The 25,164-nt window shown below is 39.0% G+C and overlaps 2 protein-coding genes across 2 annotated transcripts; both read right to left on the reverse strand.

Moving 5' to 3' along the window:
* Positions 1–594: 594 nt before the first annotated feature.
* LOC121556925 (membrane-spanning 4-domains subfamily A member 4D) lies at positions 595–7,308 on the reverse strand. The gene is made up of 8 exons (XM_041870808.2): positions 7,122–7,308; positions 4,967–5,039; positions 4,207–4,369; positions 3,869–3,967; positions 3,562–3,618; positions 3,283–3,390; positions 2,866–2,982; positions 595–1,262 (listed from the first exon to the last, which is right to left on the reverse strand). Exons 3-8 carry the CDS (start codon positions 4,363–4,365, stop codon positions 1,233–1,235), a joined length of 570 nt encoding a protein of 189 aa, XP_041726742.1. The 5' UTR covers positions 4,366–4,369; positions 4,967–5,039; positions 7,122–7,308; the 3' UTR covers positions 595–1,232.
* Positions 7,309–8,625: 1,317 nt separating this feature from the next.
* On the reverse strand, positions 8,626–23,823 carry LOC121556927 (membrane-spanning 4-domains subfamily A member 4D-like). The gene is made up of 7 exons (XM_041870812.1): positions 23,769–23,823; positions 23,042–23,204; positions 22,688–22,786; positions 22,380–22,436; positions 22,101–22,208; positions 21,726–21,842; positions 8,626–9,226 (listed from the first exon to the last, which is right to left on the reverse strand). Exons 2-7 carry the CDS (start codon positions 23,198–23,200, stop codon positions 9,197–9,199), a joined length of 570 nt encoding a protein of 189 aa, XP_041726746.1. The 5' UTR covers positions 23,201–23,204; positions 23,769–23,823; the 3' UTR covers positions 8,626–9,196.
* Positions 23,824–25,164: the final 1,341 nt, after the last annotated feature.

Genomic DNA, 25,164 nt, shown 5'->3' on the forward strand with positions numbered 1-25,164 from the left:
TCCGGAACAAAACAGTCAAAAACGGAGAGGTGCCAGATCCTGTTCCGTCAGGATCCGGCTCAAATTAAGCACTGGATTTGATCATTTACAAGTGAAGTGAGGGCTGTTTTTGAGTTGTTTTGAAACTTATCTTTTGTGGAACCTCACATGCACCCTGCAAATTCACCAGAGGCCTGAGTGTTACGCTTCTCAGGCGCCACTCCGGGTAGTGTGGTGTACGTGACAAAGCATCAGCACATCAAGCCTAGACCCTAGACTACTGTTAAAACAAACCTCAACTATGTTGAAATAAATAGTTCCTCTCTGAGAGCTAATTTACTTCTCAGTCTCACCTAAATATAAATGCCGTAAAATATATACTGTATATTCAATTAAAAATCATATAAATCATTGTATTTTTTTATCTTGCAATTCATTGGTCATCATTTGTAATTTAATAAGTCCTATGTTTTGGTATATTACCTAAGACTTGGTTGGAAAATATTCTGTAGGCTTTGGTGCATAAAGTATAGCTGTATTATTATGACAATGTGATCAGGAAGGCAGGGAATTACAGGTCTATTGTAAAAATAAATAAATAAAGACATTAAACTTTAAACTCATTTTAATCAGATACAAGTCAAATTAAAATATAGGCTACATTTTAAAATATAATATTGCATAATGCAATTGTAAGTAGAAAATCTGTCATGATAGTAACTTTTCTCTTTGACAAATTGCTACAACAATTGAATGCAACGTTGTTACTATTTCCCAGAGGTTATATGGATAGTGAAAACTTAGTAGAACCCTTATTTCGAAATTATATTCTGTATTTATTTTCCTTATTTACACTTTTGAGACAGTGCCAGTATATCACTCTATTGCAATGGTTAGAATGATGCAAAATACGAATATACACACTACATAATACGTCATCAACACTACATAATATGTAATCACCATTACATCAGATGTAATCACTACTACATCATAGGTAATCACTACTACATCATATGTAATCACTACTGCATCATAGGTAATCACTACTACATCATAGGTAATCACTACTACATCATAGGTAATCACTACTACATCATAGGTAATCACTACTACATCCTAATAACATATACAGAGTGAAGACTATCTGTATCCACTATAAATTGCCACAAGTAAAACAAATGTCATACAAGTTGAATAATTATTTCACTTAGTTGTTTGTTGTTTGTTGAGCTCTTGCCAGTCGTCCAGATTCATACTTCCTGCTTCAGGGTGACTATGGGCTGGAAATAAAAATTGCAACCATCTTATTTTATTTCTGTAACCATACAGGAAGTCATCATTGAGACCCATGTGTCTTTATTGAGTGAGCCCTGCAAGGAATGTGTTGTTTGGTTATGTAGTGTGTGTACTCAGTAAATACACTTGTCACTATATAAGAAGTATATTAAAGCTACAAGGCCTGAGGGGGTATGGTATATGGCCAATATACCACGGCTAAGGGCTGTTCTTATGCACGACGCAACGCAGAGTACAGCCTGGATACAGCCCGAGCAATGGTATATTGGCCATATACCACAAACCCCGAAGGTGCCTTATTGCTATTATAAACTGGTTACCAACGTAATTAGAACAGTAAAAAATGTTGTCATACCTGTGGTATAGATATACCACGGCTTTCAGCCATTCAGCATTCAAACCACCCAGTTTATAAATATAATTATATGTACATTCCATGTTCAGACCAGTCAGTATAATAAACATAGAGTCTCACCAGAATGTTCAGCCCAGTCAGTATAATAAACATAGAGTCTCACCAGAATGTTCAGCCCAGTCAGTATAATAAACATAGTCTCACCAGAATGTTCAGCCCAGTCAGTATAATAAACAGTATAGTCTCACCAGAATGTTCAGCCCAGTCAGTATAATAAACATAGAGTCTCACCAGAATGTTCAGCCCAGTCAGTATAATAAACATAGAGTCTCACCAGAATGTTCAGCCCAGTCAGTATAATAAACATAGAGTCTCACCAGAATGTTCAGCCCAGTCAGTATAATAAACATAGTCTCACCAGAATGTTCAGCCCAGTCAGTATAATAAACAGTATAGTCTCACCAGAATGTTCAGCCCAGTCAGTATAATAAACATAGAGTCTCACCAGAATGTTCAGCCCAGTCAGTATAATAAACATAGAGTCTCACCAGAATGTTCAGCCCAGTCAGTATAATAAACATAGAGTCTCACCAGAATGTTCAGCCCAGTCAGTATAATAAACATAGAGTCTCACCAGAATGTTCAGCCCAGTCAGTATAATAAAACATAGTCTCACCAGAATGTTCAGCCCAGTCAGTATAATAAACATAGAGTCTCACCAGAATGTTCAGCCCAGTCAGTATAATAAACATAGAGTCTCACCAGAATGTTCAGCCCAGTCAGTATTATAAACATAGTCTCACCAGAATGTTCAGCCCAGTCAGTATAATAAACATAGAGTCTCACCAGAATGTTCAGCCCAGTCAGTATAATAAACATAGAGTCTCACCAGAATGTTCAGCCCAGTCAGTATAATAAACATAGAGTCTCACCAGAATGTTCAGCCCAGTCAGTATAATAAACATAGAGTCTCACCAGAATGTTCAGCCCAGTCAGTATAATAAACATAGAGTCTCACCAGAATGTTCAGCCCAGTCAGTATAATAAACATAGTCTCACCAGAATGTTCAGCCCAGTCAGTATAATAAACATAGAGTCTCACCAGAATGTTCAGCCCAGTCAGTATAATAAACAGTAGAGTCTCACCAGAATGTTCAGCCCAGTCGGTATAATAAACATAGAGACTCACCAGAATGTTCAGCCCAGTCAGTATAATAAACATAGAGTCTCACCAGAATATTGAAGTGCTGTCTGCACACTGCTTTGCTCTCCCAGTAGATCACCACCATGGCAACAACCAGTTCAATGACCAGGAGAACTGCAACAATCCATTTGATTCCATCAAATGCCTGACAAACAAAGTCAAGAGAATAGTAACTTAATACATTGTACATAACTACATGTTTCTTTCTGGTTAATTTTTTGTTGATAAGCTATTGTGGTTTGGTATTTTGTTTGTGGAGAACATTCACACAGAATTACAAAGCAACAAAACAATTCAATATCCGTATTGTGTGATCTGATTTGAATGCTTGTACTATTCCACCTCATTAACAAATCAGTGCTAATTAATTAACTAATTGTAATAACCAGTGCTAATTAATTTACTAATTGGAATAACCAAACAATTAAGTAATTAACTCTGGGACCTCTGGATGGTCCCCTGGGGAATCATAATAGACATGGCGAGTGCAGAGAACGACAGCAGCCATTGTCCAGAAACAGCTGATGATGTTCAAGGAAAATGACAGTTTGACCTGTTGATAGGGGAGAAAAACACAGAATCACCTCACTATACAATTGGTATGTTTATGATATATTTGAGGTGTAATATTTTCATAATAATGTATAATAATTTAAATCATCTACAATTATTTCATATTTGATCCATGACTGAATTTAGATACGTTTGGAAAGCTTGAACTTACCACACACATATTTGGAGAGTGACCTGCAGCATAGGTCAGCATTCCGGCAGCAACATACTTTATAAAACAAACATGTATTTATTTCCTTCATTATTTGAGAGACTGATTACAAATTCAATCAACAGTAAGTGTATGATCCTCACTGTAGAGTACACACTTCACACACAATGTACACTGACAACAAGAGAGAATAACAGATAGAGCTGAGGCAAAGCTTTGGTCCAACATCAGCTGTATCAACATGTGTCTAATCCAGTAAATGATGATAACATGAACAACTTTGTGGGCGGATTGCAGTGGTTCTTACCAGGACACTGGGCATGGTGTAGAACAGAACAAATGGGCTGTGCTGGACAAGCAGTAGCCCCAGAATCAAGACTAGGACTCCAGCAATGAGCTGAGCCGCCTGAAACAAGAAGAAGATGTAATTAGACTAACAGACAGGACGGTTTCCTGGACACAGATTAAGCCTAGTCCTGGACAAAAAAACACCCACCCTGTATCTGGGAAACCGGCCCCTACATGAACATATATCAAATGTTCAACGTAACTTCTGCTCATCATGAATGTATTTTAATAACCCACAGATTAGCCTGCCTGAAATAAATGTATATTCGGCTGTAGAGGAAAGTTTGCCATTCGTACCCCAAGAGCTTTGGGCTGACCCTTGAGGAAGACCTTGTAGACGTCTTTGAAGACACAGTGGAACGTCTCAGGCATCAGCTGGCCCTCCTGAGCGTCTCTGAGACTGCCCAGAGGTATGGTGATGACCATGCACTCATCTGACTGAAATGTGTACTTCATTTACCTGGGAACAATACATTTCATTACAGGAAGAAAAGATAATCTACTGTATAGTAATCATCTGCAGCACCAACGCAACATCAACATATGTGAAAATGGTGCATTTCCATGTTTTGTAGTAAAGAATATAGAGGAAGATAAGTGTTTCCAATGACATCTTCAACTAATTAGTAAACAATTAGTAGGTAATTAGTAGGCAATGCCTCCTCATAATTGGTCAAAATCACACGATGCGCAACAGTGATGTCATTGGAAACACTTATCTTTCTCTATCTTTTTAAAATCTTAATAGAAAAAACATAGAAATGCACAATTTTCACATACATTGATGTTGGGGTGGTGCTGGAGATTATGAATATGAACTTTCCCTTTAAGACATTTTTAAAATTGTTTTTATTTAATTAGACATCATGTAGACAATAACACTACTGATGTAATAAGGACACTGTAATGTAACATGTTACGAATAATAACTATCGGAATAATATTGCTGAAATACAACATAAACTGTTGTAACTCTATGGATATTGTAATTAAATGAGAAACATGTCATGAATGATGAAAGGTAATAGCAGAACAAGCTTTCATGAAGTTGACATACCCGCTGTTGTTTGTTTCTAACTTTATGGAGGAAGTCACACTTGGATGGCGTCTGCGCTGTTCTGGTAAGCAAGCTGTGATGGACAAGGATATTTTCATACACACACAGAACGAGAGAGAGAGCGAGAGAGAGAGAGAGAGCGAGAGAGAGAGAGAGAGAGAGAGAGAGAGAGAGAGAGAGAGAGAGAGAGAGAGAGAGACAGAGAGAAATTCTGTTTGTTGAAAACCCTAAAGCTGAGTGGATGGGCTCTGGGTACAAGGTCTAGGTGAACTGAATTCACAGGTGCAAAACGTATTCAGAAAATGAACAGTATACATACAACAAAGTTCATTGAGTGTTATAGTGTGTTTTTGAGGCTTCACAGCATCTCTCTCATCACCTGAAACTAACACCACATGTTTGTGGTTTGAGCAATTGGAGGACATGGAGCCTCAGCAGATATCTCATATGATAGGGTGGCCATTGTGTTTAACAGTTTAGAAGAGCTTCCTTTACGTCAATGGAGAAAATCATGAGAAGCTAAGTGCCTCTCTCTGACCATTACAGGGAGGAGGCACATTTACATTTTAGTCATTTAGCAGACGCTCTTATCCAGAGCAACTTACAGTTAGTGAATACTTTTTTCTTTTTTTTTCTTTCATACTGGTCCCCCATGGGAATCGAACCCACAACCCTGGCGTTGCAAACACCATGCTCTATCAACTGAGCTACATCCCTGCCGGCCATTCCCTCCCCTACCCTGGACAACGCTAGGCCAATTGTGCGCCGCCCATGAGTCTCCCGGTCACGGCCGGCTGCGACAGAGCCTGGATTCGAACCAGGATCTCTAGTGGCACAGATAGCACTGCGATGCAGTGCCTTAGACCATGATGAGATATGGAGCGGCAGTGGCTAGAAGGCGGGTGACGACGAACACCGAAGCCTGCCCGAACAAGGAGAGGAGGCAGCTTCGGAGGAAGTTGTGACATGACATATATATATATATATATATATATATATATATATATATATATATATATATATATATATATATATATATATATTATCAGTGGTGTAAAGTACTTAAGTAAAACTACTTTAAAGTACTACTTAAGTAGTTTTTTTGGTATCTGTCCTTTACTTTACTATTTATATTTATGTATTTGAAAACGTTTACTTTTACTTCACTACATCCCTAAAGAAAATAATGTACTTTTTACTCCTTACATTTTCCCTGACACCCAAAAGTAGTCATTACATTTTGAATGCTTAGCAGGACAGGAAAATGTTCCAATTCACGCACGTATCAAGAGAACATCCCTGGTCATCCCGACTGCCTCTGATCATGCTTAGTTTGTAAATGATGTCTGAGTATTGGAGTGTGCCCCTGTCTATCCATACATTTAAAAAACAAGAAAATGGTGCGGTCTGGTTTGCTTAATATAAGGAATTTGAAATTATTTATACTTTTACTTTGACTTTTGATACTTAAGTCTATTTTAGCAATTACATTTACTTTAGATACTTAAGTATATTTAAAACCAAATACTTTTAGACTTTTACTCAAGTAGTATTTTACTTGGTGACTTTCGCTTTTACTTGAGTCATTTTCTATTAAGGTATCTTTACTTTTACTCAAGTATGAACATGTTGGTACTTTTTCCACCACTGTATATTATTCTTTTATAAATATTTTCTTTTATTCCGATTTTTCAGGGTGTGCTGCAGCACCCTCAGCCCACTACTTCCTATAGCTATGTCTATTGGTAAGACTCAGAGATAAGCCTTTACAGTGTCTCTGTTATATGTTAAGTGGACATGCACAGTGAGGGGAATTTATAAGAGGAACTAATGCAGTAATTAGTATGCCTGTTCATGAGAGAAGTATGATCTTTTTTTAAACTTGGGTCCGGGAAGAATCTGGCCTTTTATAAACACATTTTATGCAATTCTATGTCATTTTATATGACTGCAGACTTCAGCAGAATATGTTTTAATACAAATGATCGAAATGACAGGCTACTTTGACACTGACAAACTGAGAATCTGAGATCAATAAAAACGACCTAGTCTTGAATCCATCAATAGCCTAGGCCTAGGTGTGTGGAGACACATATTGTACAATATGAGGAGGAAATTATAGTCCTAGAAAAGCTTTCCGCTTTCACTGACTCACCCAATCACCCAATGATGCGGTGGCTCACTCGCCAGCGATGGATGATACTCTGCTCTTGTGCCAAAAACCTCTCTCTCTTGTTTAACTTTGTAAAACAATGTTAGCTCAATTGGCCTATTTGGAAGTTTATAAAATGTTTTGGTAGCCTCTTTTAAGCTGGAGCCATTTGCTTTCCAACCTGTGTTTTCCCGCGATTGTATTTGAAATATTACAAAAAGCTTGTTCTGGCTGCATGCTGTTCACTGACAGATTTGGCGCGTTCTGGGGCTATAGCCTATGCCTTGTGATTGGGCTACATAAACACAGTCCACAGCTAGGCTCTTTTTTTCAAAGAAGCTATTGGTCCTCTGTGCCTAATTATAGGCTTACTCCTGGTGTAGTATTCGGAGTTATTTAATTTATTTCTGAACAGACAGCAGTAATTCTATAACTTTGGCAAATGTATTTCAATTAATCAGGGGTGATGCAGTTCGTTCAGAACCCTTCGCGGGGCTATGATTCTATAAGGAAATAAATGATGAAGTGCAACACTGGAGAGATGAGAGTTGCAGGCTCATGTCTAGCAGGCAGAGGGAGAGAGATCATAGAAAGTGAATCTCATTCTAGTTCTGAGAGAGATACAGGCGCGCTTCTCTCTCTCACCACAGCAACGGCCACGCGTTGGTCTCAAACATAGGCTATAATGTTGCGCAAACCAGGTGCGGCCTGAAAATCAACGTTTTCACATAACGTTTTTTAAAGGGAGGGCAGGATAATTAATGAGGAGTAAACTAGAATGAACTCTGATCACTTTTATTAGAATTTTTTACATTGCAAACAGTGAGAGGTACCGGATGTAGCGGGACAGGATCCGGCCAAATAGGTTCCGGAACAAAACAGTCAAAAACGGAGAGGTGCCAGATCCTGTTCCGTTAGGATCCGGCTCAAATTAAGCACTGGATTTGATCATTTACAAGTGAAGTGAGGGCTGTTTTTGAGTTGTTTTGAAACTTCTCTTTTGAGGAACCTCACATGCACCATGCAAACTCACCAGAGGCCTGAGTGTTGCGCTTCTCAGGCGCTACTCCGGGTAGTGTGGTGTACGTGACAAAGCATCAGCACATCAAGCCTAGACCCTAGACCACTGTTAAAACAAACCTCAACTATGTTGAAATAAATAGTTCCTCTCTGAGAGCTAATTTACTTCTCAGTCTCACCTAAATATAAATGCCGTAAAATATATACTGTATATTCAATTAAAAATCATATAAATCCTTTTATTTGTTTATCTTGCAATTCATTGGTCATCATTTGTAATTTAATAAGTCCTATGTTTTGGTATATTACCTAAGACTTGGTTGGAAAATATTCTGTAGGCTTTGGTGCATAAAGTATAGCTGTATTATTATGACAATGTGATCAGGAAGGCAGGGATTTACAGGTCTATTGTAAAAAAATAAAAATAAAGACATTAAACTTTAAACTCATTTTAATCAGATACAAGTCAAATTAAAATATAGGCTACATTTTAAAATGTAATATTGCATAATGCAATTGTAAGTAGAAAATCTGTCATGATAGTAACTTTTCTCTTTGACAAATTGCTACAACAATTGAATGCAACGTTGTTACTATTTCCCAGAGGTTATATGGATAGTGAAAACTTAGTAGAACCCTTATTTTGAAATTATATTCTGTATTCATTTTCCTTATTTACACTTTTGAGACAGTGCCAGTATATCACTCTATTGCAATGGTTAGAATGACGCAAAATACGAATATACACACTACATAATACGTCATCAATACTACATAATATGTAATCACCATTACATCAGATGTAATCACTACTACATCATAGGTAATCACTACTATATCATATGTAATCACTACTACATCATAGGTAATCACTACTGCATCATAGGTAATCACTACTACATCATAGGTAATCACTACTACATCCTAATAACATATACAGAGTGAAGACTATCTGTATCCACTATAAATTGCCACAAGTAAAACAAATGTCATACAAGTTGAATAATGATTTCACTTAGTTGTTTGTTGTTTGTTGAGCTCTTGCCAGTCGTCCAGATTCATACTTCCTGCTTCAGGGTGACTATGGGCTGGAAATAAAAATTGCAACCATCTTATTTTATTTCTGTAACCATACAGGAAGTCATCATTGAGATCCATGTGTCTTTATTGAGTGAGCCCTGCAAGGAATGTGTTGTTTGGTTATGTAGTGTGTGTACTCAGTAAATAAACTTGTCGCTATATAAGAAGTATATTAAAGCTACAAGGCCTGAGGGGGTATGGTATATGGCCAATATGCCACGGCTAAGGGGTGTTCTTATGCACGACCCAACGCAGAGTACAGCCTGGATACAGCCCGAGCAATGGTATATTGGCCATAAACCACAAACCCCGAAGGTGCCTTATTGCTATTATAAACTGGTTACCAACGTAATTAGAACAGTAAAAGTCATGTTTTGTCATACCCGTGGTGTAGGGTCTGATATACCACAGCTTTCAACCAATCAGCATTCAGGGATCAAACCACCAAGTTTATGAATCTAAATATGTACACTCAAGTATAATAAATGTATAGAGACTCACCAGAATGTTCAGCCCAGTCAGTATAATAAACAGTAGAGACTCACCAGAATGTTCAGCCCAGTCAGTATAATAAACATAGTCTCACCAGAATGTTCAGCCCAGTCAGTATAATAAACATAGTCTCACCAGAATGTTCAGCCCAGTCAGTATAATAAACAGTAGAGTCTCACCAGAATGTTCAGCCCAGTCAGTATAATAAACAGTAGAGTCTCACCAGAATGTTCAGCCCAGTCAGTATAATAAACAGTAGAGTCTCACCAGAATGTTCAGCCCAGTCAGTATAATAAACAGTAGAGTCTCACCAGAATGTTCAGCCCAGTCAGTATAATAAACAGTAGAGTCTCACCAGAATGTTCAGCCCAGTCAGTATAATAAACATAGAGTCTCACCAGAATGTTCAGCCCATTCAGTATAATAAACATAGTCTCACCAGAATGTTCAGCCCAGTCAGTATAATAAACATAGTCTCACCAAAATGTTCAGCCCAGTCAGTATAATAAACATAGAGTCTCACCAAAACGTTCAGCCCAGTCAGTATAATAAACATAGTCTCACCAGAATGTTCAGCCCAGTCAGTATAATAAACATAGAGTCTCACCAGAATGTTCAGCCCAGTCAGTATAATAAACAGTATAGTCTCACCAGAATGTTCAGCCCAGTCAGTATAATAAACATAGTCTCACCAGAATGTTCAGCCCAGTCAGTATAATAAACAGTAGAGTCTCACCAGAATGTTCAGCCCAGTCAGTATAATAAACATAGAGTCTCACCAGAATGTTCAGCCCAGTCAGTATAATAAACAGTAGAGTCTCACCAGAATGTTCAGCCCAGTCAGTATAATAAACAGTAGAGACTCACCAGAATGTTCAGCCCAGTCAGTATAATAAACATAGAGTCTCACCAGAATGTTCAGCCCAGTCAGTATAATAAACATAGAGTCTCACCAGAATGTTCAGCCCATTCAGTATAATAAACATAGTCTCACCAGAATGTTCAGCCCAGTCAGTATAATAAACATAGTCTCACCAGAATGTTCAGCCCAGTCGGTATAATAAACATAGAGTCTCACCAGAATGTTCAGCCCAGTCAGTATAATAAACATAGAGTCTCACCAGAATGTTCAGCCCAGTCAGTATAATAAACATAGTCTCAACAGAATGTTCAGCCCAGTCAGTATTATAAACATAGTCTCACCAGAATGTTCAGCCCAGTCAGTATAATAAACAGTAGAGACTCACCAGAATGTTCAGCCCAGTCAGTATAATAAACAGTAGAGTCAAACCAGAATGTTCAGCCCAGTCAGTATAATAAACATAGAGTCTCACCAGAATGTTCAGCCCAGTCAGTATAATAAACATAGTCTCACCAGAATGTTCAGCCCAGTCAGTATTATAAACATAGTCTCACCAGAATGTTCAGCCCAGTCAGTATAATAAACAGTAGAGACTCACCAGAATGTTCAGCCCAGTCAGTATAATAAACAGTAGAGTCTCACCAGAATGTTCAGCCCAGTCAGTATAATAAACATAAAGTCTCACCAGAATGTTCAGCCCAGTCAGTATAATAAACATAGTCTCACCAGAATGTTCAGCCCAGTCAGTATAATAAACAGTACTCACCAGAATGTTCAGCCCAGTCAGTATAATAAACAGTAGAGTCTCACCAGAATGGTCAGCCCAGTCAGTATTATGAAAATAGTCTCACCAGAATGTTCAGCCCAGTCAGTATAATAAACAGTACTCACCAGAATGTTCAGCCCAGTCAGTATAATAAACAGTACTCACCAGAATGTTCAGCCCAGTCAGTATAATAAACATAAAGTCTCACCAGAATGTTCAGCCCAGTCAGTATAATAAACAGTAGAGTCTCACCAGAATGTTCAGCCCAGTCAGTATAATAAAAAGTAGAGTCTCACCAGAATGTTCAGCCCAGTCAGTATAATAAACAGTAGAGTCTCACCAGAATGTTCAGCCCAGTCAGTATAATAAACAGTAGAGTCTCACCAGAATGTTCAGCCCAGTCAGTATAATAAAAATAGAGTCTCACCAGAATGTTCAGCCCAGTCAGTATAATAAACATAGTCTCACCAGAATGTTCAGCCCAGTCAGTATAATAAACAGTAGAGTCTCACCAGAATGTTCAGCCCAGTCAGTATAATAAACATAGAGTCTCCCCAGAATGTTCAGCCCAGTCAGTATAATAAACAGTAGAGTCTCACCAGAATGTTCTGCCCAGTCAGTATAATAAACATAGTCTCACCAGAATGTTCAGCCCAGTCAGTATAATAAACAGTAGAGTCTCACCAGAATGTTCAGCCCAGTCAGTATAATAAACAGTAGAGTCTCACCAGAATGTTCAGCCCAGTCAGTATAATAAACAGTAGAGTCTCACCAGAATGTTCAGCCCAGTCAGTATAATAAACATAGAGTCTCCCCAGAATGTTCTGCCCAGTCAGTATAATAAACAGTAGAGTCTCACCAGAATGTTCAGCCCAGTCAGTATAATAAACATAGAGTCTCACCAGAATGTTCAGCCCAGTCAGTATAATAAACAGTAGAGTCTCACCAGAATGTTCAGCCCAGTCAGTATAATAAACAGTAGAGTCTCACCAGAATGTTCAGCCCAGTCAGTATAATAAACAGTAGAGTCTCACCAGAATGTTCAGCCCAGTCAGTATAATAAACAGTAGAGTCTCACCAGAATGTTCAGCCCAGTCAGTATAATAAACAGTAGAGTCTCACCAGAATGTTCAGCCCAGTCAGTATAATAAACAGTAGAGTCTCACCAGAATGTTCAGCCCAGTCAGTATAATAAACAGTAGAGTCTCACCAGAATGTTCAGCCCAGTCAGTATAATAAACAGTAGAGTCTCATCAGAATGTTCAGCCCAGTCAGTATTATAAACATAGTCTCACCAGAATGTTCAGCCGAGTCAGTATAATAAACAGTAGAGTCTCACCAGAATGTTCAGCCCAGTCAGTATAATAAACAGTAGAGTCTCACCAGAATGTTCAGCCCAGTCAGTATAATAAACAGTAGAGTCTCACCAGAATGTTCAGCCCAGTCAGTATAATAAACAGTAGAGTCTCACCAGAATGTTCAGCCCAGTCAGTATAATAAACAGTAGAGTCTCACCAGAATGTTCAGCCCAGTCAGTATAATAAACAGTAGAGTCTCACCAGAATGTTCAGCCCAGTCAGTATAATAAACAGTAGAGTCTCACCAGAATGTTCAGCCCAGTCAGTATAATAAACAGTAGAGTCTCACCAGAATGTTCAGCCCAGTCAGTATAATAAACAGTAGAGTCTCACCAGAATGTTCAGCCCAGTCAGTATAATAAACAGTAGAGTCTCACCAGAATGTTCAGCCCAGTCAGTATAATAAACAGTAGAGTCTCACCAGAATGTTCAGCCCAGTCAGTATAATAAACAGTAGAGTCTCACCAGAATGTTCAGCCCAGTCAGTATAATAAACAGTAGAGTCTCACCAGAATGTTCAGCCCAGTCAGTATAATAAACAGTAGAGTCTCACCAGAATGTTCAGCCCAGTCAGTATAATAAACAGTAGAGTCTCACCAGAATGTTCAGCCCAGTCAGTATAATAAACAGTAGAGTCTCACCAGAATGTTCAGCCCAGTCAGTATAATAAACAGTAGAGTCTCACCAGAATGTTCAGCCCAGTCAGTATAATAAACATAGAGTCTCACCAGAATGTTCAGCCCAGTCAGTATAATAAACAGTAAGTCTCACCAGAATGTTCAGCCCAGTCAGTATAATAAACAGTAGAGTCTCACCAGAATGTTCAGCCCAGTCAGTATAATAAACATAGTCTCACCAGAATGTTCAGCCCAGTCAGTATAATAAACAGTAGAGTCTCACCAGAATGTTCAGCCCAGTCAGTATAATAAACAGTAGAGTCTCACCAGAATGTTCAGCCCAGTCAGTATAATAAACAGTGAGTCTCAACAGAATGTTCAGCCCAGTCAGTATTATAAACATAGAGTCTCACCAGAATGTTCAGCCCAGTCAGTATAATAAACAGTAGAGACTCACCAGAATGTTCAGCCCAGTCAGTATAATAAACAGTAGAGTCAAACCAGAATGTTCAGCCCAGTCAGTATAATAAACATAGAGTCTCACCAGAATGTTCAGCCCAGTCAGTATAATAAACATAGTCTCACCAGAATGTTCAGCCCAGTCAGTATTATAAACATAGTCTCACCAGAATGTTCAGCCCAGTCAGTATAATAAACAGTAGAGTCTCACCAGAATGTTCAGCCCAGTCAGTATAATAAACAGTAGAGTCTCACCAGAATGTTCAGCCCAGTCAGTATAATAAACAGTAGAGTCTCACCAGAATGTTCAGCCCAGTCAGTATAATAAACATAGTCTCACCAGAATGTTCAGCCCAGTCAGTATAATAAACAGTAGAGTCTCACCAGAATGTTCAGCCCAGTCAGTATAATAAACAGTAGAGTCTCACCAGAATGTTCAGCCCAGTCAGTATAATAAACATAGTCTCACCAGAATGTTCAGCCCAGTCAGTATAATAAACATAGAGTCTCACCAGAATGTTCACCCCAGTCAGTATAATAAACAGTAGAGTCTCACCAGAATGTTCAGCCCAGTCAGTATAATAAACATAGAGTCTCACCAGAATGTTCAGCCCAGTCAGTATAATAAACAGTAGAGTCTCACCAGAATGTTCAGCCCAGTCAGTATAATAAACAGTAGAGTCTCACCAGAATGTTCAGCCCAGTCAGTATAATAAACAGTAGAGTCTCACCAGAATGTTCAGCCCAGTCAGTATAATAAACAGTAGAGTCTCACCAGAATGTTCAGCCCAGTCAGTATAATAAACAGTAGAGTCTCACCAGAATGTTCAGCCCAGTCAGTATAATAAACAGTAGAGTCTCACCAGAATGTTCAGCCCAGTCAGTATAATAAACATAAGTCTCACCAGAATGTTCAGCCCAGTCAGTATAATAAACAGTAGAGTCTCACCAGAATGTTCAGCCCAGTCAGTATAATAAACATAGAGTCTCACCAGAATGTTCAGCCCAGTCAGTATAATAAACAGTAGAGTCTCACCAGAATGTTCAGCCCAGTCAGTATAATAAACAGTAGAGTCTCACCAGAATGTTCAGCCCAGTCAGTATAATAAACATAGTCTCAACAGAATGTTCAGCCCAGTCAGTATTATAAACAGTGAGTCTCACCAGAATGTTCAGCCCAGTCAGTATAATAAACAGTAGAGACTCACCAGAATGTTCAGCCCAGTCAGTATAATAAACAGTAGAGTCTCACCAGAATGTTCAGCCCAGTCAGTATAATAAACATAGAGTCTCACCAGAATGTTCAGCCCAGTCAGTATAATAAACATAGTCTCAACAGAATGTTCAGCCCAGTCAGTATTATAAACATAGTCTCACCAGAATGTTCAGCCCAGTCAGTATAATAAACAGTAGAGACTCACCAGAATGTTCAGCCCAGTCAGTATAATAAACAGTAGAGTCTCACCAGAATGTTCAGCCCAGTCAGTATAATAAACAGTAGAGACTCACCAGAATGTTCAGCCCAGTCAGTATAATAAACAGTAGAGTCTCACCAGAATGTTCAGCCCAGTCAGTATAATAAACATAAAGTCTCACCAGAATGTTCAGCCCAGTCAGTATAATAAACATAGTCTCACCAGAATGTTCAGCCCAGTCAGTATAATAAACAGTAGGTCTCACCAGAATGTTCAGCCCAGTCAGTATAATAAACAGTAGAGTCTCACCAGAATGTTCAGCCCAGTCAGTATTATGAAAATAGTCTCACCAGAATGTTCAGCCCAGTCAGTATAATAAACAGTACTCACCAGAATGTTCAGCCCAGTCAGTATAATAAACAGTAGTCTCACCAGAATGTTCAGCCCAGTCAGTATAATAAACAGTAAAGTCTCACCAGAATGTTCAGCCCAGTCAGTATAATAAACAGTAGAGTCTCACCAGAATGTTCAGCCCAGTCAGTATAATAAAAAGTAGAGTCTCACCAGAATGTTCAGCCCAGTCAGTATAATAAACAGTAGAGTCTCACCAGAATGTTCAGCCCAGTCAGTATAATAAAAATAGAGTCTCACCAGAATGTTCAGCCCAGTCAGTATAATAAACATAGTCTCACCAGAATGTTCAGCCCAGTCAGTATAATAAACAGTAGAGTCTCACCAGAATGTTCAGCCCAGTCAGTATAATAAACATAGAGTCTCCCCAGAATGTTCAGCCCAGTCAGTATAATAAACAGTAGAGTCTCACCAGAATGTTCTGCCCAGTCAGTATAATAAACATAGTCTCACCAGAATGTTCAGCCCAGTCAGTATAATAAACAGTAGAGTCTCACCAGAATGTTCAGCCCAGTCAGTATAATAAACAGTAGAGTCTCACCAGAATGTTCAGCCCAGTCAGTATAATAAACAGTAGAGTCTCACCAGAATGTTCAGCCCAGTCAGTATAATAAACAGTAGAGTCTCACCAGAATGTTCAGCCCAGTCAGTATAATAAACAGTAGAGTCTCACCAGAATGTTCAGCCCAGTCAGTATAATAAACAGTAGAGTCTCACCAGAATGTTCAGCCCAGTCAGTATAATAAACAGTAGAGTCTCACCAGAATGTTCAGCCCAGTCAGTATAATAAACAGTAGAGTCTCACCAGAATGTTCAGCCCAGTCAGTATAATAAACAGTAGAGTCTCACCAGAATGTTCATCCCAGTCAGTATAATAAACAGTAGAGTCTCACCAGAATGTTCAGCCCAGTCAGTATAATAAACAGTAGAGTCTCACCAGAATGTTCAGCCCAGTCAGTATAATAAACAGTAGAGTCTCACCAGAATGTTCAGCCCAGTCAGTATAATAAACAGTAGAGTCTCACCAGAATGTTCAGCCCAGTCAGTATAATAAACAGTAGAGTCTCACCAGAATGTTCAGCCCAGTCAGTATAATAAACAGTAGAGTCTCACCAGAATGTTCAGCCCAGTCAGTATAATAAACAGTAGAGTCTCACCAGAATGTTCAGCCCAGTCAGTATAATAAACAGTAGAGTCTCACCAGAATGTTCAGCCCAGTCAGTATAATAAACATAGTCTCACCAGAATGTTCAGCCCAGTCAGTATTATAAACATAGTCTCACCAGAATGTTCAGCCCAGTCAGTATAATAAACAGTAGAGACTCACCAGAATGTTCAGCCCAGTCAGTATAATAAACAGTAGAGTCTCACCAGAATGTTCAGCCCAGTCAGTATAATAAACAGTAGAGACTCACCAGAATGTTCAGCCCATTCAGTATAATAAACAGTAGAGTCTCACCAGAATGTTCAGCCCAGTCAGTATAATAAACATAAAGTCTCACCAGAATGTTCAGCCCAGTCAGTATAATAAACATAGTCTCACCAGAATGTTCAGCCCAGTCAGTATAATAAACAGTACTCACCAGAATGTTCAGCCCAGTCAGTATAATAAACAGTAGAGTCTCACCAGAATGGTCAGCCCAGTCAGTATTATGAAAATAGTCTCACCAGAATGTTCAGCCCAGTCAGTATAATAAACAGTACTCACCAGAATGTTCAGCCCAGTCAGTATAATAAACAGTAAGTCTCACCAGAATGTTCAGCCCAGTCAGTATAATAAACATAAAGTCTCACCAGAATGTTCAGCCCAGTCAGTATAATAAACAGTAGAGTCTCACCAGAATGTTCAGCCCAGTCAGTATAATAAAAGTAGAGTCTCACCAGAATGTTCAGCCCAGTCAGTATAATAAACAGTAGAGTCTCACCAGAATGTTCAGCCCAGTCAGTATAATAAAAGTAGAGTCTCACCAGAATGTTCAGCCCAGTCAGTATAATAAACAGTAGTCTCACCAGAATGTTCAGCCCAGTCAGTATAATAAACAGTAGAGTCTCACCAGAATGTTCAGCCCAGTCAGTATAATAAACATAGAGTCTCCCCAGAATGTTCAGCCCAGTCAGTATAATAAACAGTAGAGTCTCACCAGAATGTTCTGCCCAGTCAGTATAATAAACATAGTCTCACCAGAATGTTCAGCCCAGTCAGTATAATAAACAGTAGAGTCTCACCAGAATGTTCAGCCCAGTCAGTATAATAAACAGTAGAGTCTCACCAGAATGTTCAGCCCAGTCAGTATAATAAACAGTAGAGTCTCACCAGAATGTTCAGCCCAGTCAGTATAATAAACAGTAGAGTCTCACCAGAATGTTCAGCCCAGTCAGTATAATAAACAGTAGAGTCTCACCAGAATGTTCAGCCCAGTCAGTATAATAAACAGTAGAGTCTCACCAGAATGTTCAGCCCAGTCAGTATAATAAACAGTAGAGTCTCACCAGAATGTTCAGCCCAGTCAGTATAATAAACAGTAGAGTCTCACCAGAATGTTCAGCCCAGTCAGTATAATAAACAGTAGAGTCTCACCAGAATGTTCAGCCCAGTCAGTATAATAAACAGTAGAGTCTCACCAGAATGTTCAGCCCAGTCAGTATAATAAACAGTAGAGTCTCACCAGAATGTTCAGCCCAGTCAGTATAATAAACAGTAGAGTCTCACCAGAATGTTCAGCCCAGTCAGTATAATAAACAGTAGAGTCTCACCAGAATGTTCAGCCCAGTCAGTATAATAAACAGTAGAGTCTCACCAGAATGTTCAGCCCAGTCAGTATAATAAACAGTAGAGTCTCACCAGAATGTTCAGCCCAGTCAGTATAATAAACAGTAGAGTCTCACCAGAATGTTCAGCCCAGTCAGTATAATAAACAGTAGAGTCTCACCAGAATGTTCAGCCCAGTCAGTATAATAAACAGTAGAGTCTCACCAGAATGTTCAGCCCAGTCAGTATAATAAACAGTAGAGTCTCACCAGAATGTTCAGCCCAGTCAGTATAATAAACAGTAGAGTCTCACCAGAATGTTCAGCCCAGTCAGTATAATAAACAGTAGAGTCTCACCAGAATGTTCAGCCCAGTCAGTATAATAAACAGTAGAGTCTCACCAGAATGTTCAGCCCAGTCAGTATAATAAACAGTAGTCTCACCAGAATGTTCAGCCCAGTCAGTATAATAAACAGTAGAGTCTCACCAGAATGTTCAGCCCAGTCAGTATAATAAACAGTAGAGTCTCACCAGAATGTTCAGCCCAGTCAGTATAATAAACAGTAGAGTCTCACCAGAATGTTCAGCCCAGTCAGTATAATAAACAGTAAGTCTCACCAGAATGTTCAGCCCAGTCAGTATAATAAACAGTAGAGTCTCACCAGAATGTTCAGCCCAGTCAGTATAATAAACAGTAGAGTCACACCAGAATGTTCAGCCCAGTCAGTATAATAAACAGTAGAGTCTCACCAGAATGTTCAGCCCAGTCAGTATAATAAACAGTAGAGTCTCACCAGAATGTTCAGCCCAGTCAGTATAATAAACAGTAGTCTCACCAGAATGTTCAGCCCAGTCAGTATAATAAACAGTAGAGACTCACCAGAATGTTCAGCCCAGTCAGTATAATAAACAGTAGAGTCTCACCAGAATGTTCAGCCCAGTCAGTATAATAAACAGTAGAGACTCACCAGAATGTTCAGCCCATTCAGTATAATAAACAGTAGAGTCTCACCAGAATGTTCAGCCCAGTCAGTATAATAAACATAGAGTCTCACCAGAATGTTCAGCCCAGTCAGTATAATAAACAGTAGTCTCACCAGAATGTTCAGCCCAGTCAGTATAATAAACAGTACTCACCAGAATGTTCAGCCCAGTCAGTATAATAAACAGTAGAGTCTCACCAGAATGGTCAGCCCAGTCAGTATTATGAAAATAGTCTCACCAGAATGTTCAGCCCAGTCAGTATAATAAACAGTAGAGCTCACCAGAATGTTCAGCCCAGTCAGTATAATAAACAGTACTCACCAGAATGTTCAGCCCAGTCAGTATAATAAACATAAAGTCTCACCAGAATGTTCAGCCCAGTCAGTATAATAAACAGTAGAGTCTCACCAGAATGTTCAGCCCAGTCAGTATAATAAAAAGTAGAGTCTCACCAGAATGTTCAGCCCAGTCAGTATAATAAACAGTAGAGTCTCACCAGAATGTTCAGCCCAGTCAGTATAATAAAAATAGAGTCTCACCAGAATGTTCAGCCCAGTCAGTATAATAAACATAGTCTCACCAGAATGTTCAGCCCAGTCAGTATAATAAACAGTAGAGTCTCACCAGAATGTTCAGCCCAGTCAGTATAATAAACATAGAGTCTCCCCAGAATGTTCAGCCCAGTCAGTATAATAAACAGTAGAGTCTCACCAGAATGTTCTGCCCAGTCAGTATAATAAACATAGTCTCACCAGAATGTTCAGCCCAGTCAGTATAATAAACAGTAGAGTCTCACCAGAATGTTCAGCCCAGTCAGTATAATAAACAGTAGAGTCTCACCAGAATGTTCAGCCCAGTCAGTATAATAAACAGTAGAGTCTCACCAGAATGTTCAGCCCAGTCAGTATAATAAACAGTAGAGTCTCACCAGAATGTTCAGCCCAGTCAGTATAATAAACAGTAGAGTCTCACCAGAATGTTCAGCCCAGTCAGTATAATAAACAGTAGAGTCTCACCAGAATGTTCAGCCCAGTCAGTATAATAAACAGTAGAGTCTCACCAGAATGTTCAGCCCAGTCAGTATAATAAACAGTAGAGTCTCACCAGAATGTTCAGCCCAGTCAGTATAATAAACAGTAGAGTCTCACCAGAATGTTCAGCCCAGTCAGTATAATAAACAGTAGAGTCTCACCAGAATGTTCAGCCCAGTCAGTATAATAAACAGTAGAGTCTCACCAGAATGTTCAGCCCAGTCAGTATAATAAACAGTAGAGTCTCACCAGAATGTTCAGCCCAGTCAGTATAATAAACAGTAGAGTCTCACCAGAATGTTCAGCCCAGTCAGTATAATAAACAGTAGAGTCTCACCAGAATGTTCAGCCCAGTCAGTATAATAAACAGTAGAGTCTCACCAGAATGTTCAGCCCAGTCAGTATAATAAACAGTAGAGTCTCACCAGAATGTTCAGCCCAGTCAGTATAATAAACAGTAGAGTCTCACCAGAATGTTCAGCCCAGTCAGTATAATAAACATAGTCTCACCAGAATGTTCAGCCCAGTCAGTATTATAAACATAGTCTCACCAGAATGTTCAGCCCAGTCAGTATAATAAACAGTAGAGACTCACCAGAATGTTCAGCCCAGTCAGTATAATAAACATAGTCTCACCAGAATGTTCAGCCCAGTCAGTATAATAAACAGTAGAGACTCACCAGAATGTTCAGCCCAGTCAGTATAATAAACATAGAGTCTCACCAGAATGTTCAGCCCAGTCAGTATAATAAACAGTAGAGTCTCACCAGAATGTTCAGCCCAGTCAGTATAATAAACAGTAGAGTCTCACCAGAATGTTCAGCCCAGTCAGTATAATAAACAGTAGAGTCTCACCAGAATGTTCAGCCCAGTCAGTATAATAAACATAGAGTCTCACCAGAATGTTCAGCCCAGTCAGTATAATAAACATAGTCTCACCAGAATGTTCAGCCCAGTCAGTATAATAAACATAGAGTCTCACCAGAATGTTCAGCCCAGTCAGTATAATAAACATAGAGTCTCACCAGAATGTTCAGCCCAGTCAGTATAATAAACAGTAGAGTCTCACCAGAATGTTCAGCCCAGTCAGTATAATAAACATAGTCTCACCAGAATGTTCAGCCCAGTCAGTATAATAAACATAGTCTCACCAGAATGTTCAGCCCAGTCAGTATAATAAACATAGAGTCTCACCAGAATGTTCAGCCCAGTCAGTATAATAAACAGTAGAGTCTCACCAGAATGTTCAGCCCAGTCAGTATAATAAACATATTCTCACCAGAATGTTCAGCCCAGTCAGTATAATAAACATAGAGTCTCACCAGAATGTTCAGCCAAGTCAGTATAATAAACATAGTCTCACCAGAATATTGAAGTGCTGTCTGCACACTGCTTTGCTCTCCCAGTAGATCAACACCATGGCAACAACCAGTTCAATGACCAGGAGAACTGCAACAATCCCTTTGATTCCAGAACATACCTGACAATGAATGGTATATTAATACATTGTACATAACTACACGTTTTTTTCTGGTTCAATTTTATGTTGATAAGCTATTGTGGTTTGGTATTTTGTTTGTGGAGAACATTCACACAGAATTACAAAGCAACAAAACAATTCAATATCCGTATTGTGTGATCTGATTTGAATGCTTGTACTATTCCACCTCATTAACAAATCAATTATAATTAATTAACTAATGGAATAAACAAACAATTAAGTATTTAACTCTGGGACCTCTTGATTTTCCCATGTTAAAGGAATAAAGACTTTAGCAGTGTAGAGACCAAGAGGAACTACTGTCCAGAAACAGCTGATGATGTTCAAGGAAAATGACAGTTTGACCTGTTGATAGGGGAGAAAAACACAGAATCACCTCACTATACAATTGGTATGCTTATGATATATTTTAGGTGTAATATTTTCATAATAATGTATAATAATTTCAATCATCTACAATTATTTCATATTTGATCCATGACTGAATTTAGATACGTTTGGAAATCTTGAACTTACCACACACATATTTGGAGAGTGACCTGCAGCGTAGGTCAGCATTCCGGCAGCAACATACTTTATAAAACAAACATGTATTTTCTTCCTTCATTATTTGAGAGACTGATTACAAATTCAATCAACAGTAAGTGTATGATCCTCACTGTAGAGTACACACTTCACACACAATGTACACTGACAACAAGAGAGAATAACAGATAGAGCTGAGGCAAAGCTTTGGTCCAACATCAGCTGTATCAACATGTGAACATTGTTTTGAATAATCCAATAATTGATTTAAAACTTGGACTGTTTGCAGTCCTTCTTACCAGCATGCTGCTGCGCATGGTGAACAACACAATAATTGGAAACCCACAGGCAAGTAGCTCTAAAATCAAGACAAGGACTCCAGCAATGAGCTGAGCCGCCTGAAACAAGAAGAAGAAGAAGTAATCAGACTAACAGATGAGAAAACAATACCGGACGGTTTCCTAGACACAGATTAAGCCTAGTCCTGGACAAAAAAACACCCACCCTGTATCTGGGAAACCGGCCCCTACATCAACATATATCAAATATTCAACGTAACTTCTGCTCATCATGAATGTATTTTAAGAACCCACAGATTAGCCTGCCTGAAATAAATGTATATTCGGCTGTAGAGGAACGTTTGCCATTCGTACCCCAAGAGCTTTGGGCTGACCCTTGAGGAAGACCTTGTAGACGTCTTTGAAGACACAGTGGAACGTCTCAGGCATCAGCTGGCCCTCCTGAGCGTCTCTGAGATTGCCCAGAGGTATGGTGATGACCATGCACTCATCTGACTGAAATGTGTACTTCATTTACCTGGGAACAATACATTTCATTAAGACATAATGTAGACCAGTGGTTCCCAAACTGTGGGGGGCCCCCCCTACAAAAAACAATAGTTTTTTAATTTATACATTTTTTTAAGGAGCTCAGTCTGACTTTTAACTTACTCTTGAAAGTTGTACTAGTAGAATGCACAAGGTGCAATATCAAAATTGGGTAGTGCACCATCACTTCCTCTTGTCATGTTAGTCATTGGATAACTTAAAGAGCTATGTCTTTATAACTGTCCAGATCAAGTAGCCCATGTCAGCTAATGTTTTTTAGCTAGGTTTTTTAGCCCATAGATATTGTTGTAATTTGTTTGTTCCCCAATGCTGGAAAAAGTTTGGGAACCCCTGATGACATAATGTAGACATTAACACTACTGATGTAATAATGACACTGTAATGTAACATGTCACCAATAATAACTATCGGCATAATATTGCTGAAATACAACATAAACTGTTGTAACTCTATGGATATTGTAATTAAATGAGAAACATGTCATGAATGATGAAAGGTAATAGTAGAACAAGCTTTCATGAAGTTGACATACCCGCTGTTGTTTGTTTCTAACTTTATGGAGGAAGTCACACTTGGATGGCGTCTGCGCTGTTCTGGTAATTAAGCTGTGATGGACAAGGACATTTTTATACACACACACAGAGAGAGAGAGAGAGAGAGAGAGAGAGAGAGAGAGAGAGAGAGAGAGAGAGAGAGAGTGTGCAGTGAGAGAAATTCTGTTTGTTGAAAACCCTAAAGCTGAGTGGATGGGCTCTGGGTACAAGGTCAAGGTGAACTGAATTCACAGGTGCAAAACTTCTTCAGACAATGAACTGTATACATACAACAAAGTTCATTGAGTGTTGTAGTGTGTTTGAGGCTTCACAGCATCTCTGTCATCACCTGAAACTGTGATGAGGTGTGAATGAAGGAGTCAGGCACAGGAGGTAAAAAACAGAAGTCCAGAGTTTATTCCGTTTACATAAATCAAACGCACCCAGCCTCAAAACGAAACTATTACAAGGGAAATATTCCACCTTGGCAAAATACAAATGGAAGAGAAGCTCAACCGAGCTACTCGCTCTCACAATGAAACAATCACTCACAAAGACAAGGGGAACAGAGGGAACACTTATACACATACTAATTAGGGGAATGAGTACCAGGTGTGTGTGATTGACAAGACAAGACATGACAAGTGGAGTGATGAGAATGGGATCGGCAGTAGCTAGTAAGCCGGTGACGACGAACGCCGAAACCTGCCCAAACAAGGAGGGGAGGTAGCCTCGGCGGAAGTCATGACAGAAACTAACACCACACGTTTGTGGTTTGAACAATTGGAGGACATGGAGCCTCAGCAGATATCTCATATGATAGGGTGGCCATTATGGTTAACAGTTTAGAAGAGCTTCCTTCACGGCAATGGAGGAAATCGTGAGAAACTAAGTGCCTCTCTCTGACCATTACAGGGAGGAGCCACAGTGATGCTGAAGAAGGCACGTCAAGCGTATATTTTTTAGGGACAACAATACGAGCATTAAGTAAACGCTGGTGAGTGTGAATGTGAGAAATGTCAATATAATAATAGTGATCGTTTTAATGTAAATGTTTATCATATGAATGTAGTTGTCAATATTTTATGTTAATGATCCTATATGTAAAGGTTGGTGAGAAACTCTCGGACTTCTCTCACAACAGTTTCAAGATAAATGTAGACTATAATGATTTATAATGATTGTGTTGATAGGATGATGATGATGATGAATTTAGGAGATAAAATCATGATGAAGACTATTTTGGACAATAATACATTGGATGATGATTGTTATGATTTTTGCAATTCAACATATAGACGAAGGGTATATATATATATTTCACATTGTTATGATTGCATTACAATTTCAGAAGTGTATACTCATCAGTGAAACAACATCATATTCCCACAGGTA

This window comes from Coregonus clupeaformis, chromosome 28, assembly GCF_020615455.1.
Source record: "Coregonus clupeaformis isolate EN_2021a chromosome 28, ASM2061545v1, whole genome shotgun sequence".
NCBI classification, from domain to species: domain Eukaryota; kingdom Metazoa; phylum Chordata; class Actinopteri; order Salmoniformes; family Salmonidae; genus Coregonus; species Coregonus clupeaformis.

Excerpts from the sequence above, each read along its gene's own strand:
- LOC121556925 (XM_041870808.2), bottom strand. The coding sequence starts at position 4,365 with ATGAAGTACACATTTCAGTCAGATGAGTGCATGGTCATCACCATACCT. Across the intron at positions 3,968-4,206 it reads GTCAGCCCAAAGCTCTTGGG|GCGGCTCAGCTCATTGCTGG; the intron begins GTACGAATGGCA and ends TTCTTGTTTCAG. Across the intron at positions 3,391-3,561 it reads ACTCTCCAAATATGTGTGTG|GTCAAACTGTCATTTTCCTT; the intron begins GTAAGTTCAAGC and ends CCCTATCAACAG.
- LOC121556927 (XM_041870812.1), bottom strand. The coding sequence starts at position 23,200 with ATGAAGTACACATTTCAGTCAGATGAGTGCATGGTCATCACCATACCT. Across the intron at positions 21,843-22,100 it reads TAACATGGGAAAATCAAGAG|GTATGTTCTGGAATCAAAGG; the intron begins GTCCCAGAGTTA and ends ATTCATTGTCAG. Across the intron at positions 9,227-21,725 it reads GACAGCACTTCAATATTCTG|CCCATAGTCACCCTGAAGCA; the intron begins GTGAGACTATGT and ends TTTTATTTCCAG.